The following is a 19,366-nucleotide window of genomic DNA, read 5'->3' on the forward strand; positions in this document are numbered from 1 at the left end:
GTTTTCTTATGGTGCTTGAAAGAAAAACGGAAAGAGGATCTACCATGAAATAATACGAGGAATTAGGGTTTTATATAAAATTTTTCCTATAAACAATAGCAATCTATCAAGTTTGATAGAAAACATTAAGCACCAAAAAATAAAAAATGTAGGCACTAATCTATTTTTTTCCATAAATGTTTTATTAAAATAATAACTTTTCTTTGAAAATGGCCTTCACTAACTCTTCAGTACGGTTGCCAACGGACTTGGACTGGGTGGGCCAACACTGGTGCAGGTCTAGCTTTATATTTCATTAATAAATTTTCATAATATGTTGGTCTGAGCCTAGTCCCAAGTATTTCACATTGGTGTAGGTCAGAATTGATTTTTCATTAAAAAATTTTTATAACATGTTGGCATGAGCTTAGCCCAAATTTTTTTTTAAGCTTGGTGGTGATTTGAGATCATGGGTAGGCGTAGGGGTTCATTTAGGTCTAGGAATTTCTTAATCTAGGTTTAGGTTTACGAAGGTTTTCAGAGTGTGTTAGATTGGAATAGGGAATCAATCCTAATCAAACAAGCTTTAGCCCAATTAGGCAGGTTTAGGTTTCCAAGCTCTAGCCCAATTAGGCAGGGTTAGGTTTCCCTAATGATGGGGCTTCCATGACAGTTTTGAGACGTTTCCAAGGGTGTGTTTGTATATGTGGGTTATGGTATAATTTGGGCTAACTAGGCTAGTATGGTTCCTAATATTGTTTTGGGTTGTGGATTCCTGGGAATTCCATTAGACAAAATTGGGGGTGTCAATAAGCGATATGTATATCTCCTATATTTAACACTTTGATCAATATGAGTGTCATGGATAGCCTTTTGATGTAGAGGCTACTGAATGGAAGATATAAATGCCTAAGCAGGTTGCGAATCTGATCCAAAAGGTTCTCAATGTTTGAACCATTACTATCCATCTTGGTTCTCACAGTCAGTATTTGGTCCAATGGAACGGAAAGCTTGCATCATAGAATTCAAGGATTTTAGACGAGCAGATGAAGAAGATTGATGGATGGGCATTAAAGAAGTTCATAGATGATCAAAACTCAAGAGTTAGTTCTCCATAACATGGGAATTGATGCAACCCAATTACGGGAAGTAAACTTTAGGGTCGATGTTTAGGCCTTTAGGGGCATTTTCAGCCTATTTTGTATAGTGAAATTTGCAAATTCATTCCAAACATAACAAATCTAAGATTTCCAAAATAGGGTCATAATAGTAATTTGACGACCGAAAAAACTTGCGCCAATACGAAGTTGGAGTATGTTTTCAGGGATTTTTTGGTGCTAGTTTATATTATTTCATCTCGATGAGGGCAAATATGTCAAGTTTCGAGTAGATTTTAATTAGAAGTTCAATAAATAAGGGTTGTAATAGGGTTCATTATCATAATTGATCATTGTTTAAGAACATTGTTCTTTGAAATTCCAATGAATTCACTAAGCCATTGAAGCTAGGCGTGTTATCTTCCCCTTTTATTTTCAATCTAATTATTAGTCTTTTGGATCTTTCCTTTTCGTTGCTCAAGTTTGCAAAACAGTTCATGGTCTGCTGACCTTGGAGGGATCCATATTGTGGTCCCGTCACCACAATTAGGTCCATCATGTAGTCCCATAACTGCAAAGAGAGCCAAACTACCAAAAGTGTCCAAAACAATTTTCAAATATCCTAATTGCTTTGAATCACCATTATCCAAAGTTGACAACAACAACATATCAAGTTAGATAAATAGAAAAAGTACGAGCACAAAAAAAAAAAAATACAGTTAGTAATCTATTTTTGCTTTTCTTATAGATTTTACTAAAAAAAATAAGAATTTTCTTTGGAAATGGTCTTCGCCAAACCTTAAATTAGGATTACCAAGAGTCTTGATTGGGTGGGCCAACATTTAAAGTATGGCTTGAAATTTCGTTGAAAAACTTTCTATAACATGTGGGCCTGGGCCTAGCCTGAAATATTTCTGTGAAGCCTTGCAGTGACCTCAGATCATAGCCACGCTCAGATTAGATCATGGCCAGTCTCAGGTTGATTACTAAGCTTCCCTCTTCCTTACAATTTAAAAAACAAAATCTAACTCCCTCCCTCTCTCTCTCTCATAAAAATTGCCCCGGGCTTAATTGATTAGTGTTTGGTGATTTGCAACATTACATCCTAAGCTCAATTCCTACCAAAGATAAGGGCCTCTCCTCATTGACGCACCCAAAAAAAATTCCCCCTCTCTTGAAATAGAAAAGGATGGTATAGCATATACTTGACTTGAACACAAGTACCCTTTAATGGTTTAGATCAATATTTAAAAACCTGGAACGACAGGGCAAACCGGCCATCCAAGAAATCGATCTAGGTTGAAGATCAACGATCTGGATTGGCGATCTAACCAAGAGAATCAACCAATAAAAAAATTGATAAAAAATGAAAAATAAAAATAATAACAAAGTGTTATGGATCAACAGGTTCTATTAGAGAACTAGGAGGTTCCTAGTGGGAACCACCTAGTTCTGTCAGAGAGGGGGCTGGTTCCTAGTGGGAAACTCTTGGTTTCCGATATTTTATATCGGGCGTCAAAACACCCCCTTGAAAAACGATTCGGATTGAGCGATTTCTGAACAGGATCAACGTTTTGTAGAACTTTAGTTCTGACTGAACCTGGTATTATCCAAGCCCAAAAAGAGTGTTGCATTTTTATTTTTTATTTTCAGTTAAAATGATATTTGTCTGAAATTTAGGGTACATATTTAATTTTGTATGCCACATCAAATTAAAACAATAAAAAATATTTGAATAAAATATATTGATCAAAGTACCTCTAAAAAATTTAAGATTACTTTATTTATATTGCTATAAAAAATATATATTTTAAAATTTAAAAAATAATTTTTAAATAAGATAAAAACTCTTTTGTAGCCATTTTTACATGAACCGTTGGAAGGGTAGCCGTACATGGACGGCAGACTTTCTCAAATAGAAATTCAACCCTATTAGGGTTAAGGACTTGACGTTTTTTCTTTGGATGCTTTGCACGTGTGTGCTCTTGAGAGACGGAAGAGAGAGAATTGGGTTTAGTGCCTATTACCCAAATAAGGTTTGTGATTAGTTTTTAGATTTGTCCTTACTTCCATGTATCAGGATTATATGGTCCTTTAGTTTTTCTTTCAAGGAAAAAGTTATAGGAGTTAGGCTTACGGCCCATCTCGAAAATTTTACTAGAAGAGGTTGTTTTGATGCCCAAATATCCTCAAAATGATCATCTTGACATCAAGATGTATGGACATGAGAAAAAAATAAATTTCAAGTTTTGGAAATAGTGCATCTTGCAATGCATATTTGGACTATCAAATTTCAAGATTTCAAGTTTTCATGGATCTACTCAATCTACACTATTTTTTAAATTTTAAATTTTACAATTGAAAATGGAAATATATTTTAAGGCTATTACAAAGATTTCCAATGTTTACGCCATATTTATCGACACTATTTGAATGTGTACTTTACTTTGATTGTTCAGAGCTTCGGCTCTATACAAACCATACCCTTTTTTCAATGTGTGTTATATACATAGACACACACAATGCCATTGCAATTGCAATATGTGTGGTCAGTTATGGCCTAGCCCATGCTCGACCAAATTGGAGCCCTAGTCTTATAGAAGTGGCCAGTCTTTAGAAAATATCGTTTTGTTGTGAGAGTGAGTTCCACTGGACTTGGCATGCTGTGTTTTTTTCTATTTTCTATTTTTGTGTTATGGTATAACTTAGATTGGCCCTTTCCTAGGAGTGGCAATGTACCTAGACCCGACTCGGGACCAGCCAGGTATATCGACACGGCTCGGGTATGGGTCTAGGCAATTCGACCTGGTGGGTCGGGTCTGAATCCAAAACTTGGACCTGAACACTATAAGGGTCTGGTTCCGGGTCCAGTTGGACCGAACCGCTACCGTAAACTGTTAGAGATAAAATATTTTACTTTAAGCGCTCTTCATTTGAGTGTATTAAGGATCATATATAATTAGAACTAGTAGTTATCTTTAGCTATTGAACGATAAATCACACAGCCTGAAATCTAATAGGGGGTGATTGTGACCTTGCTGCCAGGTATATGCTGTTAAAAAAAGGAGAAAAAAAAAAAAAAAAGAAGCTCATAGTGAGGGTGACAATGAATTCGAGATCCGATGGGATAAGCCCGAGACCTGATAGGTGCGGGTAAGGGTGTGGGTCCAAAATCGGGACCCAAATCTGTTCGGGTCTGGCTCTGGGTCTAGCCGGACTTGACCGATACTCGACCCGTTGCCACCCCTACGGGCCTTTCCTTATGGCTCGGTACGGGTAGAAGGGATGACTAAGGCGAGTCCTGAATCGATTGGCTGAGTTTCACACTATGTCCCAAATATCAGTATCGATGATAGACAAATCAGCTAGGTCGAAGTGGATCCAACTGAGTTATCTAAAACCGGCCCATGGGTGGGTCCAGTTAAGACTGATTTCGGTGGTTAAGTTCCCAAGTTTGAAAAAAATTCACAAAAAATTGTCAAAAAATCCAAAAAATAAGTAATTTATTTGTAATATGTTTTTATATATTTTTTATTATTTTGGCGAAGATTGGGCTATGAATACTTATTTTTATATTTTTCCTTCTTTTTTAGGTTATTTCTAATTTCTCACTACTTTTTTTATCTTCATTTAGATGTCTATTGGTTTAATTTCATTTTTTAATCAAATGAATTTTTTTTTATATATATTTTATTTGCTTTTTATTTTTTATATTTTTATTAGCTGGTACTTGCCTGACCAGGGTTAAGGTAAGCCGGACAAGAGCCGGATCATGGCCCGAGTTAGGCAATCCTACACTGATCAGTAACTATACGCTGTAGCGGGAATTCATCCATTTTATTACTGTAAGAACTGAACTAGTGAAGGAAAAGTTCGAGGAAGACAACAAGCCCCCTATAGGGCCTAGCTCCGGGCAATCGGTTGCGCATCCACTCAGCCCTGTACATGCCTGCGACTCCCCACATCCGGCAATGAACAATGTGCATTCGGCATCCAAAGCCTGCAGCGTCGCAACCATCTCTTGGCCCCTCTTTGCCGCCATCTCTCTGTACGACGCAATCCCTGTCTCCTCATACATTGTTCTAAAATTTTCCAGAGACTTCTTGTCTAAGGCCTCCTCCTTCATGGCAATGGAGATAAACACAGTATTGCTACCTGGTGAAGTAGTCGGCAATGTTTCAGGATTCATTGCTTCCTCATAGGTATGAACAGACCTTCTTGCACCCTCCGGAGTGTCGCCAGACGTCGTGGCCGTTGATGATTGGATCTGGCTGAGCGGTAAGAAGCGCACCAGTGTGAAGTGAATGCCAGGATGCTCGGCCATCCTACTACCAAGTGTGAGGGCTTCACGGTCACTGGCACCTCCAAAGAAGAGCCCGATGATGTTGTGGCACATGCGGGTGGCAGACCTTAAGGTGGCGCCACCAAGTCCCCGGTCCACAATTATTCCCACCGGACATGGTGCGTAATATAGCATCCTCTTATTGAGCCGCCGTAATGCCGAACTTCGTAATTGCATCTTGCCATCAAGTCTCTGGACCCTGTGAAATGGAAGGATAACAATGGAGGCCTTCATGTCCTCAGCTTTGTGACAGATATCCTCGTGCATGTTGAAGAAGAAGGAGATGGCTGAGTTACGCCGCAACTGCACTCCTGCGTCCTTCGCATATGCCTCAATTGTGGCATCTATTTTCTTCATCTCTCCCCCAACCAATGTGTCTGTAGCACTACGTCGATACATTAGTTGCGCTGCCGTCTGCTCGTTGTACTCGATCAGGTACAGGGTGTGGACAGCGAGAGGCAATGCCCCGGAGCCACGACACGCCTCTACGACATTGATGGTGCTGGTTACGTCGACGACATTATGCAGGCAAACCAATAGCCGCAGCTTGGTGCCATGGCCTTGCCTTTCAATCACTTGGTGTGGTTCGGCCGTGGGTTCGGGCCTCTTTGTGACCCGCATTACGGTAAGCACGGCAAGGGCGGCGAGCATGGAGTTGAGGATGGAAGCGTTTATTATCAGCGACTTAATCCGAAGATCCATCACCTAGGCACATGCCCAAACATATTTCTCAAAAACTCAGCATGATAAAGCATGTTTTGTGGTTCAACACTCCGGCATAAAATAGATGGGAGGACGAGACATGATGATAGTTAAGATTTTTTTTGTGAGTGCATAAAAATTAATATTTTTTTTTATAAAATAAAATAAATTTTTTTAGAGAAAGTATGCAGTGAGACTATTTATTTTTGATACAAAAACTGGTCACAATCAATCTTGACCATTAGATCATTGATTTTATTGATCAACCTCAAAATGCAAAAGAAATTTTTTCAAACTCATGGGACGTTTATGTTATCACATTTTACATCAAGCGAATGATTGTAAGCCATCAGGATTATAAGTAATTGTGACTTTTCTGTGCAAAAGGTAATTAGTCTCCTTGTATACAATAAGGTAATTGGTCTCCTTTTATGCAAAAGGTAATTAGTCTCCTTGTATACAATAAGGTAATTGGTCTCCTTTTATACAGTAATCCTCATATAATGAAACCATTTACCTAACGACTTCAAACAGGGAGGGAGAGAGCTTACCTTTCGCTCTACAGCAGCCGAGATTAATATCATGTCGGAAAAGCCCCTCGCATTGAGGAGAAAACCCAAGATGATGCCCTCGTTCAGCGGTGCCTTGTACACCGAAGCCATGACCAATGCTGTAGCCACCTTCGCTGCCATGGATACGACAGAAACCACTAGTACTGCCTGAATCGGAAGCCCCGCCGGCCCCTTCAATGCTATGTGCCACGAAGCATCGTATTTTGCCATCTGCTGCCCAAAGTTCAGATACATAGGCAATGCTATGTACCTCACCGGGTAGAAGAGACGGTCTAATAGATCTGTAGCCACACCCCCCTTCCTCGGCACCAGAAGTCCGAATATGAAGCTCGCGACGAGCCCGTTATATCCCACCGCCTCTCCCAGCCCCGTGCATACCAGGACCATCACCATCACCAAGACCAGCTGCACGCCACTCTGTTTACTGCGCATCACTAGCCCCACGCAGGGCCCGACCAAGGTGTAGATGACCATGGGGTACAACAGTGCCATAAATGGCTCGAACAGGTCGTGGTTCACTGTGGCCTGGTGGAGGACTGGCGATAAAGACACCAGCGCCATCCCGGAGAGGCAGGCCACGTCCATGAGCACAGCCACCGAGCATCCCAGCTGCCCCACGTTGGTCGTGCCCAATTTCATCTCCGTCGCCTGTCGGATCATCATTGGGGAGCCTGTGAGGGCGATGAACAGTGGCAGTATGAGGCGGATATTAACACAGTTAATCTGTAAATTGAGCATTTGGCAAAGCGGGTTCGACATGGCGGTGCCCAGTATAGCGGACATTGCCAAGCTACTTAATGCCGTGAGGCGGGCTTGCCGACTGGAGGTCCAGATGAGCGACGGGTCCATCTCAAGGCCCACAACAAACGCATAGAAGAGGCCGCTGGTGCTTGAGAAGCTCACCATGGCTTTCAGACCCGCAATAGGAAACAATGTGTCCCTGACCCAACTGATTTTGCCCAAGGCGAAGGGTCCCATGATACTAGCAGCCTGCAAAAATATGAGCAATTATAAATAGCCATGAACCCGATTCTCAAACCAGCATCAATGTCAGAAGTCAGCCGCGGAAACTCACGATTAGCTCCGCTGTGTACTGAGGGAGGCGCACCAGCCTTAGGGCTATGCGCGCAAGGTTGACGAGGACGAGGAGGATGCACACCTGGGCAAAAAGGAAGAAGAGCTGTCCTTCCATCTCATTTTCAGTGAAGCGAGAGAAGATGTTGGCCGGGCAGCTGCAGGACGAGTTGCCGCCGGCCGTCTCCATTGCTCGCCACCCCGTTCTGGCTACCTCTGTCCTTTCAGATCGATGGTGGTGCTTTGGTTGGGAGATTTGTTATGTGATCGGCTGAGCGAGTGAACAAAATAGAGAATATAAACCTGCAATTCGGGGATTACGGGATCAGCTTCAATCAAAATAACAACTGCGGTTTGTCGTGAACGGAGCTGAAGATACAGAGTGTAGTTATCTTTATGAGGTTTTCGTAGGGTTGTAGGCTTCTGCACCGCCAGTTTATTTGAAGAATGTAGATTTTTTTTCCACGAGGAAAAATAGAGCACCATGTAACGAGAGCCATCCAGCGCAATGTTTGCTCACCGTGCAACAAAATTTTGGTAAAAGATAAGGAGGCGTTGGGGCTAACAACCTTGCACGTTAGCTAACGAAATTTTGATTGAAATAAATCAAACCGTTCCTACCAAAATTAGACGTTTTCCTTGGAGAGAGAGAATTATATAGAGAGAAATACAGATCAAGATAAATGGATTAAGTATTTTTCATTCCTTTCAAATTTTTTTGGGAACTTAATTATTTCTTTTGTCTTTATGAGTGTATTTTTTCCTTTTTATTTTATTAGAGCCAAATTTTTATTTTATTAGAGTTAATTTTTTGGAAATAAGATTATTATTATTTTTGGGTTACTTTCATAAAGTCCGTTTTTTTTTTTTTTTTGGAGTGAATCCGTTGTTAAGAGATAAAAGATAAAAGAGTGCTTGAAGACTGATAATGGTGGATAGTATACTTCAGCGGAGTTTGTGAATTTTTCCAAGAGCGAATGAATTTTTCATCACTTCGTCACTCTGAAGATGCCGCAACAGGATGGAGTTGTCAAGCGCATGAACAAGACACTTCTAGAAAAGTCCCGCAACATGTTGAGTAATGCTGGTTTATCAAAGGACTTTTGAGTTGAGGCGGTCAATACGGCGTGTTACCTCATCAACATGTCACCATCTACAACAATCGATTACAAAACACCACAGTAGGTATGGTCTGGTAAACCTGTAGCTTATACTTATTTAAGAATTTTTGGTTGTCCTGCTTATGTTCATGTGAAAGATGATAAGTTGAGTCCAAGATCAAAGAAGTGTATTTTCTTTGGTTATGCGTATGGGGTTAAGGGCCATAGAATATGGTGCCCAGATCCTAAATTGCCTAAGTTTATTGTCAGTTGTGATATTAAATTTGATGAGTTTGCCATGTTAAAGCACATTCATAAGGGTGCAAACAAGGAAAATTGCTGCAGTAGTGATACTGTTGAGGTGGAGTTGACAACTCCAGAAAATACTCCAAATTATGTGCTAGAAATTCCCTGTGAGAGAGTGGAGGAAGATGTTGACCATGAGGAGGTTGTTGAGTCTACTCCATTTGAGGAAGAGCCTCAGTTTGGAAATGGAAAGAAAATAAAAAAGCTAGTTGTGGGGTACGGTTTTGAGGACATGGTGGCTTATGCATTGACTACCACAAGCCAAGGGCCATTCACTTTTAAGGAAGCTACACATGACAGTGACAATAGCAGGTAGAGTTAAGCTATGGATGAAGAAATGAAATCTCTTCAGAAGAATCGTACTTGGGATCTCGTGAAGTTGCCTAAAGGCAAGAGAGCCATTGGTTGTAAATGATTTTATAAGTAGAAAGATGGGTCACGTAGGACTGGTGGTGATCGGTTTAAGGCATGTTTGGTTGCAAAAGGTTATACCCAGAAAGAAGGTGTTAATTATAATGAGATTTTCTCTCATGTTGTGAAACACACTTCTATTTGGGTTTTACCAGCCATGGTTGCATTGTTTGATTTAGAGTTAGAGTAGCTTGATGTCAAGACTGCATTCCTTCATGGAGAGTTAAAAGAACATATTTATATGACTTAGCTATAAGGGTTTATTGTTAAAGGAAAATATGACTATGTCTGCAAGCTGAAGAAGTCATTGTATGGCCTAAAGTAGTCTCCTAGGCAGTGGTACAAACACTTTGATACATTCATAATTGATCACGGGTGTATCAAACGTAAGTATGACAATTGTGTCTATTGTAAGATATTTATTGATGGTTCGTTCATCTATTTATTGCTTTATGTAGATGATATGCTTATTGCTGCGAATAATTCTTCAGAAATCAGTAAATTGAAGACTAAGCTTACCAGAGAATTTGAAATGAAAGATTTAGGTTCAACAAAAAAATTTTTGGGTTTGGAGATTTGTAGAGATTGAAAGTTAGGTAAATTGTAGCTATCTCAGAAGGAGTAAATTGAGAAGTTCTCGTTAGATTCAAAATGGAAAATTTAAACCCCGTGGGTACTCCTCTTGCTACACATTTCAGATTGTCAGCATCATTATCTCCAAATTCAGATGCTGAAAAGGAATACATGTCACGTGTTCTCTATGTGAGTACAGTTGGAAGCCTCATATATGCAATAGTTTGCACTCAATAAGATATTTCTCATGCCGTTAGTGTTATTAGCAAGTATATGGCTAATCTAAAAAAGAAGCATTGTCATGCGGTAAAATGAATTCTGCATTACCTAAAAGGTACATCAGATCTAGGTTTGGTGTTTGATAGAGATAACACGTTTGGTGACAAGGTTGTTGGTTATGTTGATGCTGACTTTGTAGGTGGTTTAGATTGTAGGTGATATATTACAAGTTATGTGTTTACACTTGTAGGAGATCCAATTAGTTGGAGGTCGATGCTACAAACTGTAGTTACCTTGTCTTCGGCTGAAGCAAAATACATGGCTGTTATCGAGGTAGAGAAAGAAGCCATTTGTCTTATTAGAGGGCTTTTAAGCTATTTGGGCTTACGACATGATGAGACTATTATTTATTGTGATAGTCAGAGAGCAAAACATTTGGCAAAGAACTAGGTATGTCATGCAAGGACGAAGCATATTGATGTCAGATACCGTTTTATCCGTAATATCAAGGCTAAATGTGATATTTTATTACAGAAGGTTAATACTAAGAAGAATGCTACAGATATGTTAACAAAGCCGGTTGCATTACAGAAGTTCAACTTATGCTTGGACTTGAATAATGTGTTGCCAAGGTACGCCTATGGGGGCACGTGTGGAGAAGATGGTCGATTGAAATCTCTTTTGGAATTCAAGCTAAGGTGGAGATTTGTTGATATTTATCTTGAATTCTTGAATCCTTAATTTTAAAGGATTGGATTGCTTTAATTTAGGTTTCCTATTTATTTGGGTAGAGCCTATTATTTAAGATCTAAGTTTATGGATAAGTCCTACTTAGATTATGATGGAGCCCTAGGTCCACAAGTAGATATCGATAAAGTTAAGTTTCCTAATTTTATGGGAAAGATAGAGCCTCACATACCACTTCTTTGAGATTTGCTTTTTTCTATATAAAGGGTTATTTAGAGAGAGAAAAAGATTCAAAAAAATAGAGGAAAACGTTTGGGGATTTCTACAGAGAGAAAATTGTAGAAAATAAGGCTTTGTGGGAGACTAAGTCTCTGGTCCTCTCAAGTAAGTTGCCTTGCAATTTTCTTTATTTGATTTAGTGAAAAACATCGATCGTCTTCGCCACATCTATGATGAAACAGGTAAATCCTAGTATTCTTTTTCTGTTATTTATTTCCTACTTTATTTTTGTTTCTTGTTGCTTGTTTTTTATCGATTTTTTTTTCTCATACTTTATTTGCCAAAAATCAACCCATCTGGTTTAGAGCTTCCGCGCACAAGAGGTTATGTCTATGGTTGGGTACTGGGAATGAGCCCATCCAACGAGAACGAGACCTCCAAGATATTGAGATAAAATACTTGAGAAGACAAGTAGAGAAACTGACCAGCACTTGGCGCAAAATTCAGCCCTGATACACTATAATGACAGTAGTGAGCTAGAGTCTACTTTTGAGAGCTTGTTCCATGTGCACGTTATGAGAGGAAATTCCACCCTATCATTATTACTGAGAATGAGTCCATTCAACAAGAACAATACCTCAGAGTTATTGAGAATGAGCCCATCCAAATTTGGCCTGACACACTATAATGATGGTAGTGAGTTCGATGCTACTTTCAAGAGCCCATTCCATGCGCACGCTCTTGGTCAAGAAATTTGGTCCCTACACACTATAATGACGATAGTGAGTCTAATGCTTAGAGAGCCTATTCCATGCGCATGCTCTGGGTCAGGAAATTCAGCCCCGACACACTATAATGACAGTAGTGAGTCAGATGTTGCAGAAAATTCGACCTCGACACACTATAAAGATGGTAGTGAGTTAGAAACTGCTTTCAAGAGCACGCTCTGGGTCGGGACCCTCATGGTCGGGAAAGTGATCTAGTTAAGTTTGATGAAGAACTAATAGGTGTGGATCTCAAATTGGAACTATCATTCAAAAGTGACCTCATCTTTGATGAAGATCCTATATTTGATGAATAACAAGATGAAAGGAGAGAAGTTGGCCTTGAGGCAGCAAAGAAATCTAATTTTCTCATGGAGAATTAATATGTTGACTTGAACCTAAAGGAGATCGAACCTCCAGAGATATTTGACGAAGAAACAAATGATGGGCTCAAAGGAGAATCGATAAATGAAGTCAGTTTAGTCATCGAAAGCTCTCATCGCGAAGATGCTCCTTTAGTGCTCATCTTGAAGATTCCCCCTTAGCATGTTTTAAGGACGAGTATAAACCATTCCTATGGATATACGATGACCCATTCCATGAGAGTTTCTCATATTCAGTGCACAATAGTTGTTTTTGATTACTACAGTAACCCATAGGTTCTAGGATCATGTTTACAATATTCGGATAGAAGAAGGTTGTGGAAATAATAAAAATTTTATTTCAGTGCATTTTAAAACTCAAGGATGAGATTTTTCCAACCAAGGGAAAATGACGCAGTTCAAGATCAATGGATTCAATATTTTTCATTGTTCTCAAACTTTTGGGGACTTAATTATTATTATTATTTTTTTATGTGTATTTTTTGTTTTTATTTTATTAGAGTCAATTTTTAGAAATAGGATTAGTATGTTTTTTTAGTTTACTTTCATAGAGTCCATTTTCTTGGAGTGAATCCATTGTTAAGAGATAAGAGAGTACGTGGGTTTAGTTCTCGTTAAGAAATAAAAGAGTATGGGGGTTTTAGTTCTTTTTGATAGAAGTTAGCTTGTAGAAGGAAGGTTCCAGTTAGTTTTCAGGAAGTGAGTTTTGTTTCCTATTTGAAGGGATTGTTATATTTTTTGGTTGGGTTACTAGAGATAATGATGGGTTACATAGATGGAAAGAATGGAGTAGGGAGTTAGTGGTTATCGTTAAAAAAGATGCTGGTGGAAGAAAATAAAAGGAGGCTGGACGTGCAATGTAAAGGTGGTGAGTTTTGATCGAATAAAAAAAGATTAATTTGGAGAGAGAGGGAGCATGAATCTTTTTCTTCTTTTCTTGTTAATGGTACGTGGTGGAGATTTCAGATCCGCATGTTCATTTGCTATCTTCTTGTGAATTTTTTCTCGATTTTTATTTTTCTCTTTTAAACACGGTGAATTTGGTGGTTGTAGTTCACCAATAATTTTCTACTTTGTTAGTGAATAGTTCTACTTTCTTGTATCAAAAGTGGATGGTCTTTTTGTATATTTTTTATGATTTTTATTTGATCTGCTATATAAAAGTATATATATCTCAAATTTCTAAAAGTATTATTTTAAATAAAAATAACTAATAAAATACAAGACTCTTTTGTGGCCATTGTACATGGTTTATCATACTTTCCCAAATTGTAGTTGGTTTAAGGTTGAGATTACAATTTTCGAATTTTTGTTTAATAGTTAAAAGACAATTAATGCATCTTGTAGGTGATGTCACATACCATACCAATGATGTTATTGTCCATTATTGTCAATAAATGCTTTTGCTTCTATTATGAATTTCTACTTTACTCTTGACTAATTAATTAAAATGCCCCTAGACAAAAAGTTACTACAATATAGGATAAGGGTATCTAAGTATCAAAAAATGTTGAGGACTTTAAGGGTATACACCACCATCAAGTGGTGTAGCTTAATAAAACTATATATATATATATATATATATATATAAAAGCCAATTCCTTACTTAGTTTAAGAAATAGTCAGTACGTTTTTACTTTCTGTTTTTTACTTTTATTAATATGCAGAGAATTGTCTTCTGAGTAGCATTTGGTAAATACTGTATTCAAATATTTTCTGGCTGCAAGCTGCAACAAGTAGTGAAACATATATATATATATATATATATATATATATATATATATATATATAGAAGATACTACAAGACGCCTATAGGCGAAAATGAACAGTGATTTCGCCTACCCTTATCACTATTCAAACTTCATCGCACGGTCACAGTTGTCTGGTAGCGATTCAATTTTCATTTTTTTAACTAATCAGAATGATTTGTAATTTAGAGCATGTGTACATTTTAGTAAGGCACACCAAATAAAAATACGAAAAAAATAATCCGTAAAAATTAAATTCAACAAAATACCCCTGTAAATTTTTGGAGATATTTTGGTTAATTTATATTTTACTAATTATTTTTTTCATATTTTTATTAGGTGCATCTCACTACAATGTATACACGCTCCAAATTTAAAGTAATTTGGATTTATAAAAAAGTAAAAGAAAAATTGAAACACTACTGGATAAATGTTATCGTGCGATGAAGTTTGAATGATGAAGAGCGTAGGCGAAACCACTGTTAATTGTATAAAAATAAATAAAATTTAAACACTACCAAACATCCGTGAACGTCAGATCGACCCATATTCAATCTGGACCATTGGGCTCATATGTTCATATGAGCTAGTGGAATAATACCATATTTTTTCATATATATATATATGGAAAAAGCTTGGGTGAGACCACTAGCTCACAGGGAAAAATGAGCCCATCGGCCCAGATTGAATCTGAGCCGATCTGACGACCACAAATGTCTGTTAGTATTTGAATTTTAATTGTTTTTTTACAAATGAAAATTACTTGAAATTTTAAGTGTGTATTCTTCTCATCAGGCCGCACATAATAAAAATATAAAAAAACAATTCGTGAAAATAAATTGACCAAAATACCCCTGACACATTTCAAGGATATTTTGGTCAATTTATTTCATGTAAAATATTTTTTTGATATTTTTTAAAGATTCACCTATTTTTGATGTACATACATCCTGAATTTCAACTGATTTGAAATTGTAGAAAAAAAATTAAAATTCAAACATTACTGGACATCTATGATCGTCAGATCGGCTCAGATTCAATCTGGGCCGTTGGGCTCATTTTTCCCTATGAGCTAGTGGCCTCACCCTAGTATCTTCATATATATATATATATATATATATATATATATATATATATATATATATATATATATATATATATAATATATATATATATATATATATATATATATATATATATATATATATATATATATATATGGCAATGATATCATGCAACCATTGTATAGTAGTATAATGCAATGACCTTAAAAAACTATCTTATGGCTATTTGATTGATCCAAATTTTGAAATATACACTCTTTTCATTCTAATGAACAATCACAAAAAAGAAAAAATTGAAAACACAATTTAGAAAGTAATTTTTTGGTCCAATTAATATAGGCCGTTTATTTTGGTGAGATGCTTAGATTTAGGCTTTAGAAGGAATTTTTTATTTCCAATTTTTTTTTTTTGATATCTTGATTATCATTAGATCAACAATGTTGAAAAAACAAAAATAAAAAATATTTTGAGTTTATAAAGGTTAAGATCTTGAAATTCACAAAATGAATGGTCTAGATTCATTTTTGGAAGGGACTCATTTTGACCATATCTAGGGTTCAAATTGAACTTTTTTTTTTTTGGGATTGATTATTGAGATGAAGAGAGTGTGTGTGTAAAATTTGGGGTGATACAAATACCACAAACATAGTTTTTTAGAAGTGTTGTTGCATTATACTATAATACAACCATTGCATTCGATCATTGCTCATATATATATATATACATCCCTCAGAAAGGAGTCTAATAATAAAAGGTACAGAAACAGATAATGCGTTTGTCTTAGGAATAAAAGCTACTCCATATAAAATGACTACTGGAGAAATAGTACATAGAACAGAATTAATTCCTCACATAATAGAACAAAATAATTACACAAATCTATGCATGCAATTCATAGGAAAACAAACATTAAGAATAAAAAATATGTTAAGACCAGCACCAATACAAGAATCACTTCCTTCTTTAAATAAAGAAAAATTTCATATAGGTGATAATAATAAGAACCTAATGGATCAATTAATATCAAAATTAGCTAAACTTGATATAAAAGAAAATACTAAGAAAGAAGATAGTAGAAACAAAGGTATAGTCATAAAAGAATCAGAAACTTTAACCTTTGAAGTTGAAGAACCCATAATTGAAGATTCAATAAAAAATATGGAAATAGCATTTACTAAAAACAATAACAAATACCAATCCATTCAAAGAATATCGTATGGAAGAAATTAGAAACCTGCTACAGCTAGACCATATCACCCACGACCAACTCCTGTTGATATCCAGTTTGAAGAAGATCTCATATCTCATACAACCTCCTATTAAGGAAGAACCATAGTCAATTGGAATATAGATGACATGTCTGAACATCAAATTCTAGATACAATGAAACACATGACCATGTATGCTTCAGCATGTAAAATGGTAGGCAACCACGACCAGGAAGTCGCCAAGGCTATTGTTTGTGGATTCACTGGATGGCTTCGTGGTTGGTGGGATTTTCACTTACCTGAAAATATAAAAATCAAATATTAAATAATACTAGACAATGGACTGTTAAAAATGAACAAAATCAAGATATATTATATTCTGAAAGTGATGCTGTTAATATTCTTATTTATACCATCACTCTTCATTTTGTGGGGAGTACAGCCCTACTTGAAGTAAGAACTGAAGATTTATTATCTAATTTAAAATGTCCAACATTATCACATTATAAATGGTACAAAGATGTGTTTTTCTTTTTTAAGAAATTTATTATATTTTTTATGGAATAATTCTACTAATCTTGGTTCAAATATTTTAAGATACTATTTTTTATTTCTTTATTCTCATCAGATAAGTAGTCTGTTTCTATATATGTTTTATCTATTCTTTGTTCTTCTAAGGTTAATACATGAAAATCCATTTCTGAGTCAAAAAATTCTGGATCTCCTTTGGCTTCATTCTGTATGGGTTTATATTGAGGTATTACAATATTTTCTCTGGTTCTTATTGCTCCTTCCAATTGAGGTTTGATATTTGAAATAGATGAGATTGAGTATCTAGATGGTTCTATTTTTTTTTTTGGTCTTTGTAATTCAGAATCATCTTTGCTTTTTAATTTATCTCCTAAATTTGCAAATTGTATTTCTATATTACCATCCATATGTTCAATAATTTTATCAGGAATGTTTTTTGAAGGTATTTGGTGATTTATATTTTCATTTTGTAATGACCAGGATTCAGGTAGTATCATTTCAGACCATTTTATTGTTTTAGGTATTATAGTATTGGATTTTTCTATATTGGTTTGGAATAAAGTAGTTCTTGTCTTAGTATCCATTTGTACTACTTTGGGACATAAAGTGTTCATAACTTTATAGTAAATTCTATATATAATAGCTATGTTTTGTGATCCTGGGATCATATCAAAACCTTGGGTTTTCTCATTTAATGTTAAGGCATTAAGAATGTTATGATCATTTAGTGAGACCGAATAGTTATGAAAGCAGTTAAAATACATAAGCCCACTACAAAGACTAGATTCTATCATCCCTAGTAATGAATCAGAAAACTTATTATGTCTGGTATCTCTAAGATAGACTAAGATTGAATTATTAAGTTCTAATCTTGTTAAAGGTTTAATTGCTACTTGTATTAATCCTATATGTAAATAGTTTTGGTTTTTATATTTATGTATTTGAATTATTTTATTTGATAATAATTGAAAGTTTTCTTGAGTGCTTGTTATTGATAAAGATTGTTCTACTGTTTTAATAGCATATCCTATTTTTAAATTAAAAGTTTCTTCTTGGTAAATATTAGATATGGGTACTTTCGGTATATTCCAATTTTGTAATTGGTTTTCTATATCATCAATAAGAATTTCTTCTTTATTCTTTATTCTAAGAATATTATTAGTCTGAGGTAACGCTTTGTTAGATAGATTCCTAATGAAATTATCCATTATTAGGTTGCGGATGAGTGCTTTTTAACTACCTCTTACGTCTTTCTTGACCTCAGTGGCTCTCTTGCCTTTTACTGTCTCTTAGACTGGGTGTTCTTAGCCTCAACTCTCGGACCAACTTTCTCTAATGGAAAATTTAATTAGGTTTCTGCCTAATAAAATATTTCTCAGGATAATAATCTTCTTGGAACAAGAATTTTTAGAAGTTTCTTGGGATTGGCTCTGATACCAATTTATTCCAAGATCATCCCACTAAGTTATTTAAGTTATTCTACAATTATTTCTAACAATTATTTCTAATTTATTATGCTAACAATCGTAAATATCCTTAGTATAATAATATGATGATGATTACAAATAAAGAGAATGGAGATATATCAACTAATAACCAAGTCGCATAAGAAGACTGATACACTTTTATACTAAATACAACTCTAAATTGCATTATGAAACATCCACAACTTTTATTTTATTCAAATAGACTGTATTATAGATTACAGACTCGAATCAATTGTATTATAAATTACAGACTCTGCAAACAAACTTCTAAACAAACATACTATATGGACTGTAAACAAAACCAGAAATAAAAACTTACTGTGTCCATATGCAGTAACTACAGAATGATCGCCACTCACTTGGACAGTAGCTAGGTAACTTGCTAAGGTTACAGTCACACATAAAATTTACAAGAGAGAAGAGAAGAGAAGACTTAGAGCATAAGAAGGAGAAGGATGCTCAGAGAGAGAAGTCAATGAGACCACTTGATGCCTCAGTCGTCTGTTGGGGCTTGGAATTTATAGTGGGCGGACCTCAAGTGCCATTAAATTATAATTTGTTGCTTTGCAGGGTATCTCTCGATGGTTGCCAGCTAGGGGATGCTTTTCTTTGATGATTGCTAGATGGACGATCCTCACTTGTCAGTAAGAAAGTAGAGCACAGGTGGATGGCTTGGAATCTTCTTTGGACAGGTAAAGGAGGACAGGTGGCTTCTACTTTAGATAAAGGCGGATAGGTAGAATATGCTTTTTATAAAGGTAGACAGGTGGAATCTTCTTTTTACAAAGGTGGACAGGTGGTATGTACGAAAAGTAGGGAATCTGCTTTTTGCTGTGGCTGATGTGATAATATTTGTCTTTATTGTCAGTGGAGGAATCTTTTGAAATGATGGCTGAGTTG

General features: G+C 36.2%; 1 protein-coding gene across 3 annotated transcripts; it reads right to left on the reverse strand.

Annotated features, from left to right (window-relative positions):
* Positions 1-3,778: 3,778 nt before the first annotated feature.
* LOC18448835 (cation/H(+) antiporter 19) lies at positions 3,779-18,956 on the reverse strand. Of its 3 annotated transcripts, XM_088862170.1 has the most exons (6): positions 18,786-18,941; positions 16,638-16,747; positions 16,475-16,556; positions 7,768-8,069; positions 6,672-7,682; positions 3,779-6,123 (listed from the first exon to the last, which is right to left on the reverse strand). In XM_088862170.1, the coding sequence occupies exons 4-6, from the start codon at positions 7,954-7,956 to the stop codon at positions 4,885-4,887; spliced, it is 2,439 nt and encodes an 812-aa protein (XP_088718296.1). In that variant the 5' UTR covers positions 7,957-8,069; positions 16,475-16,556; positions 16,638-16,747; positions 18,786-18,941; the 3' UTR covers positions 3,779-4,884. The 3 variants fall into 3 exon arrangements, with proteins under 3 accessions (XP_088718296.1, XP_020532084.2, XP_088718297.1); XM_020676425.2 differs by having other exon boundaries at positions 16,475-16,747; positions 18,786-18,956; XM_088862171.1 differs by lacking the exon at positions 16,638-16,747.
* Between the last annotated feature and the right edge of the window lie 410 nt (positions 18,957-19,366).

Source organism: Amborella trichopoda, chromosome 3, assembly GCF_054954075.1.
Source record: "Amborella trichopoda isolate Santa Cruz 75 chromosome 3, AtrichopodaSantaCruz75HAP2 v2.0, whole genome shotgun sequence".
In the NCBI taxonomy this organism is placed as follows: Eukaryota; Viridiplantae; Streptophyta; class Magnoliopsida; order Amborellales; family Amborellaceae; genus Amborella; species Amborella trichopoda.

Excerpts from the sequence above, each read along its gene's own strand:
- LOC18448835 (XM_020676425.2), bottom strand. The coding sequence starts at position 7,956 with ATGGAGACGGCCGGCGGCAACTCGTCCTGCAGCTGCCCGGCCAACATC. Across the intron at positions 7,683-7,767 it reads AGTACACAGCGGAGCTAATC|GCTGCTAGTATCATGGGACC; the intron begins GTGAGTTTCCGC and ends ATATTTTTGCAG. Across the intron at positions 6,124-6,671 it reads CGGCTGCTGTAGAGCGAAAG|GTGATGGATCTTCGGATTAA; the intron begins GTAAGCTCTCTC and ends GCATGTGCCTAG.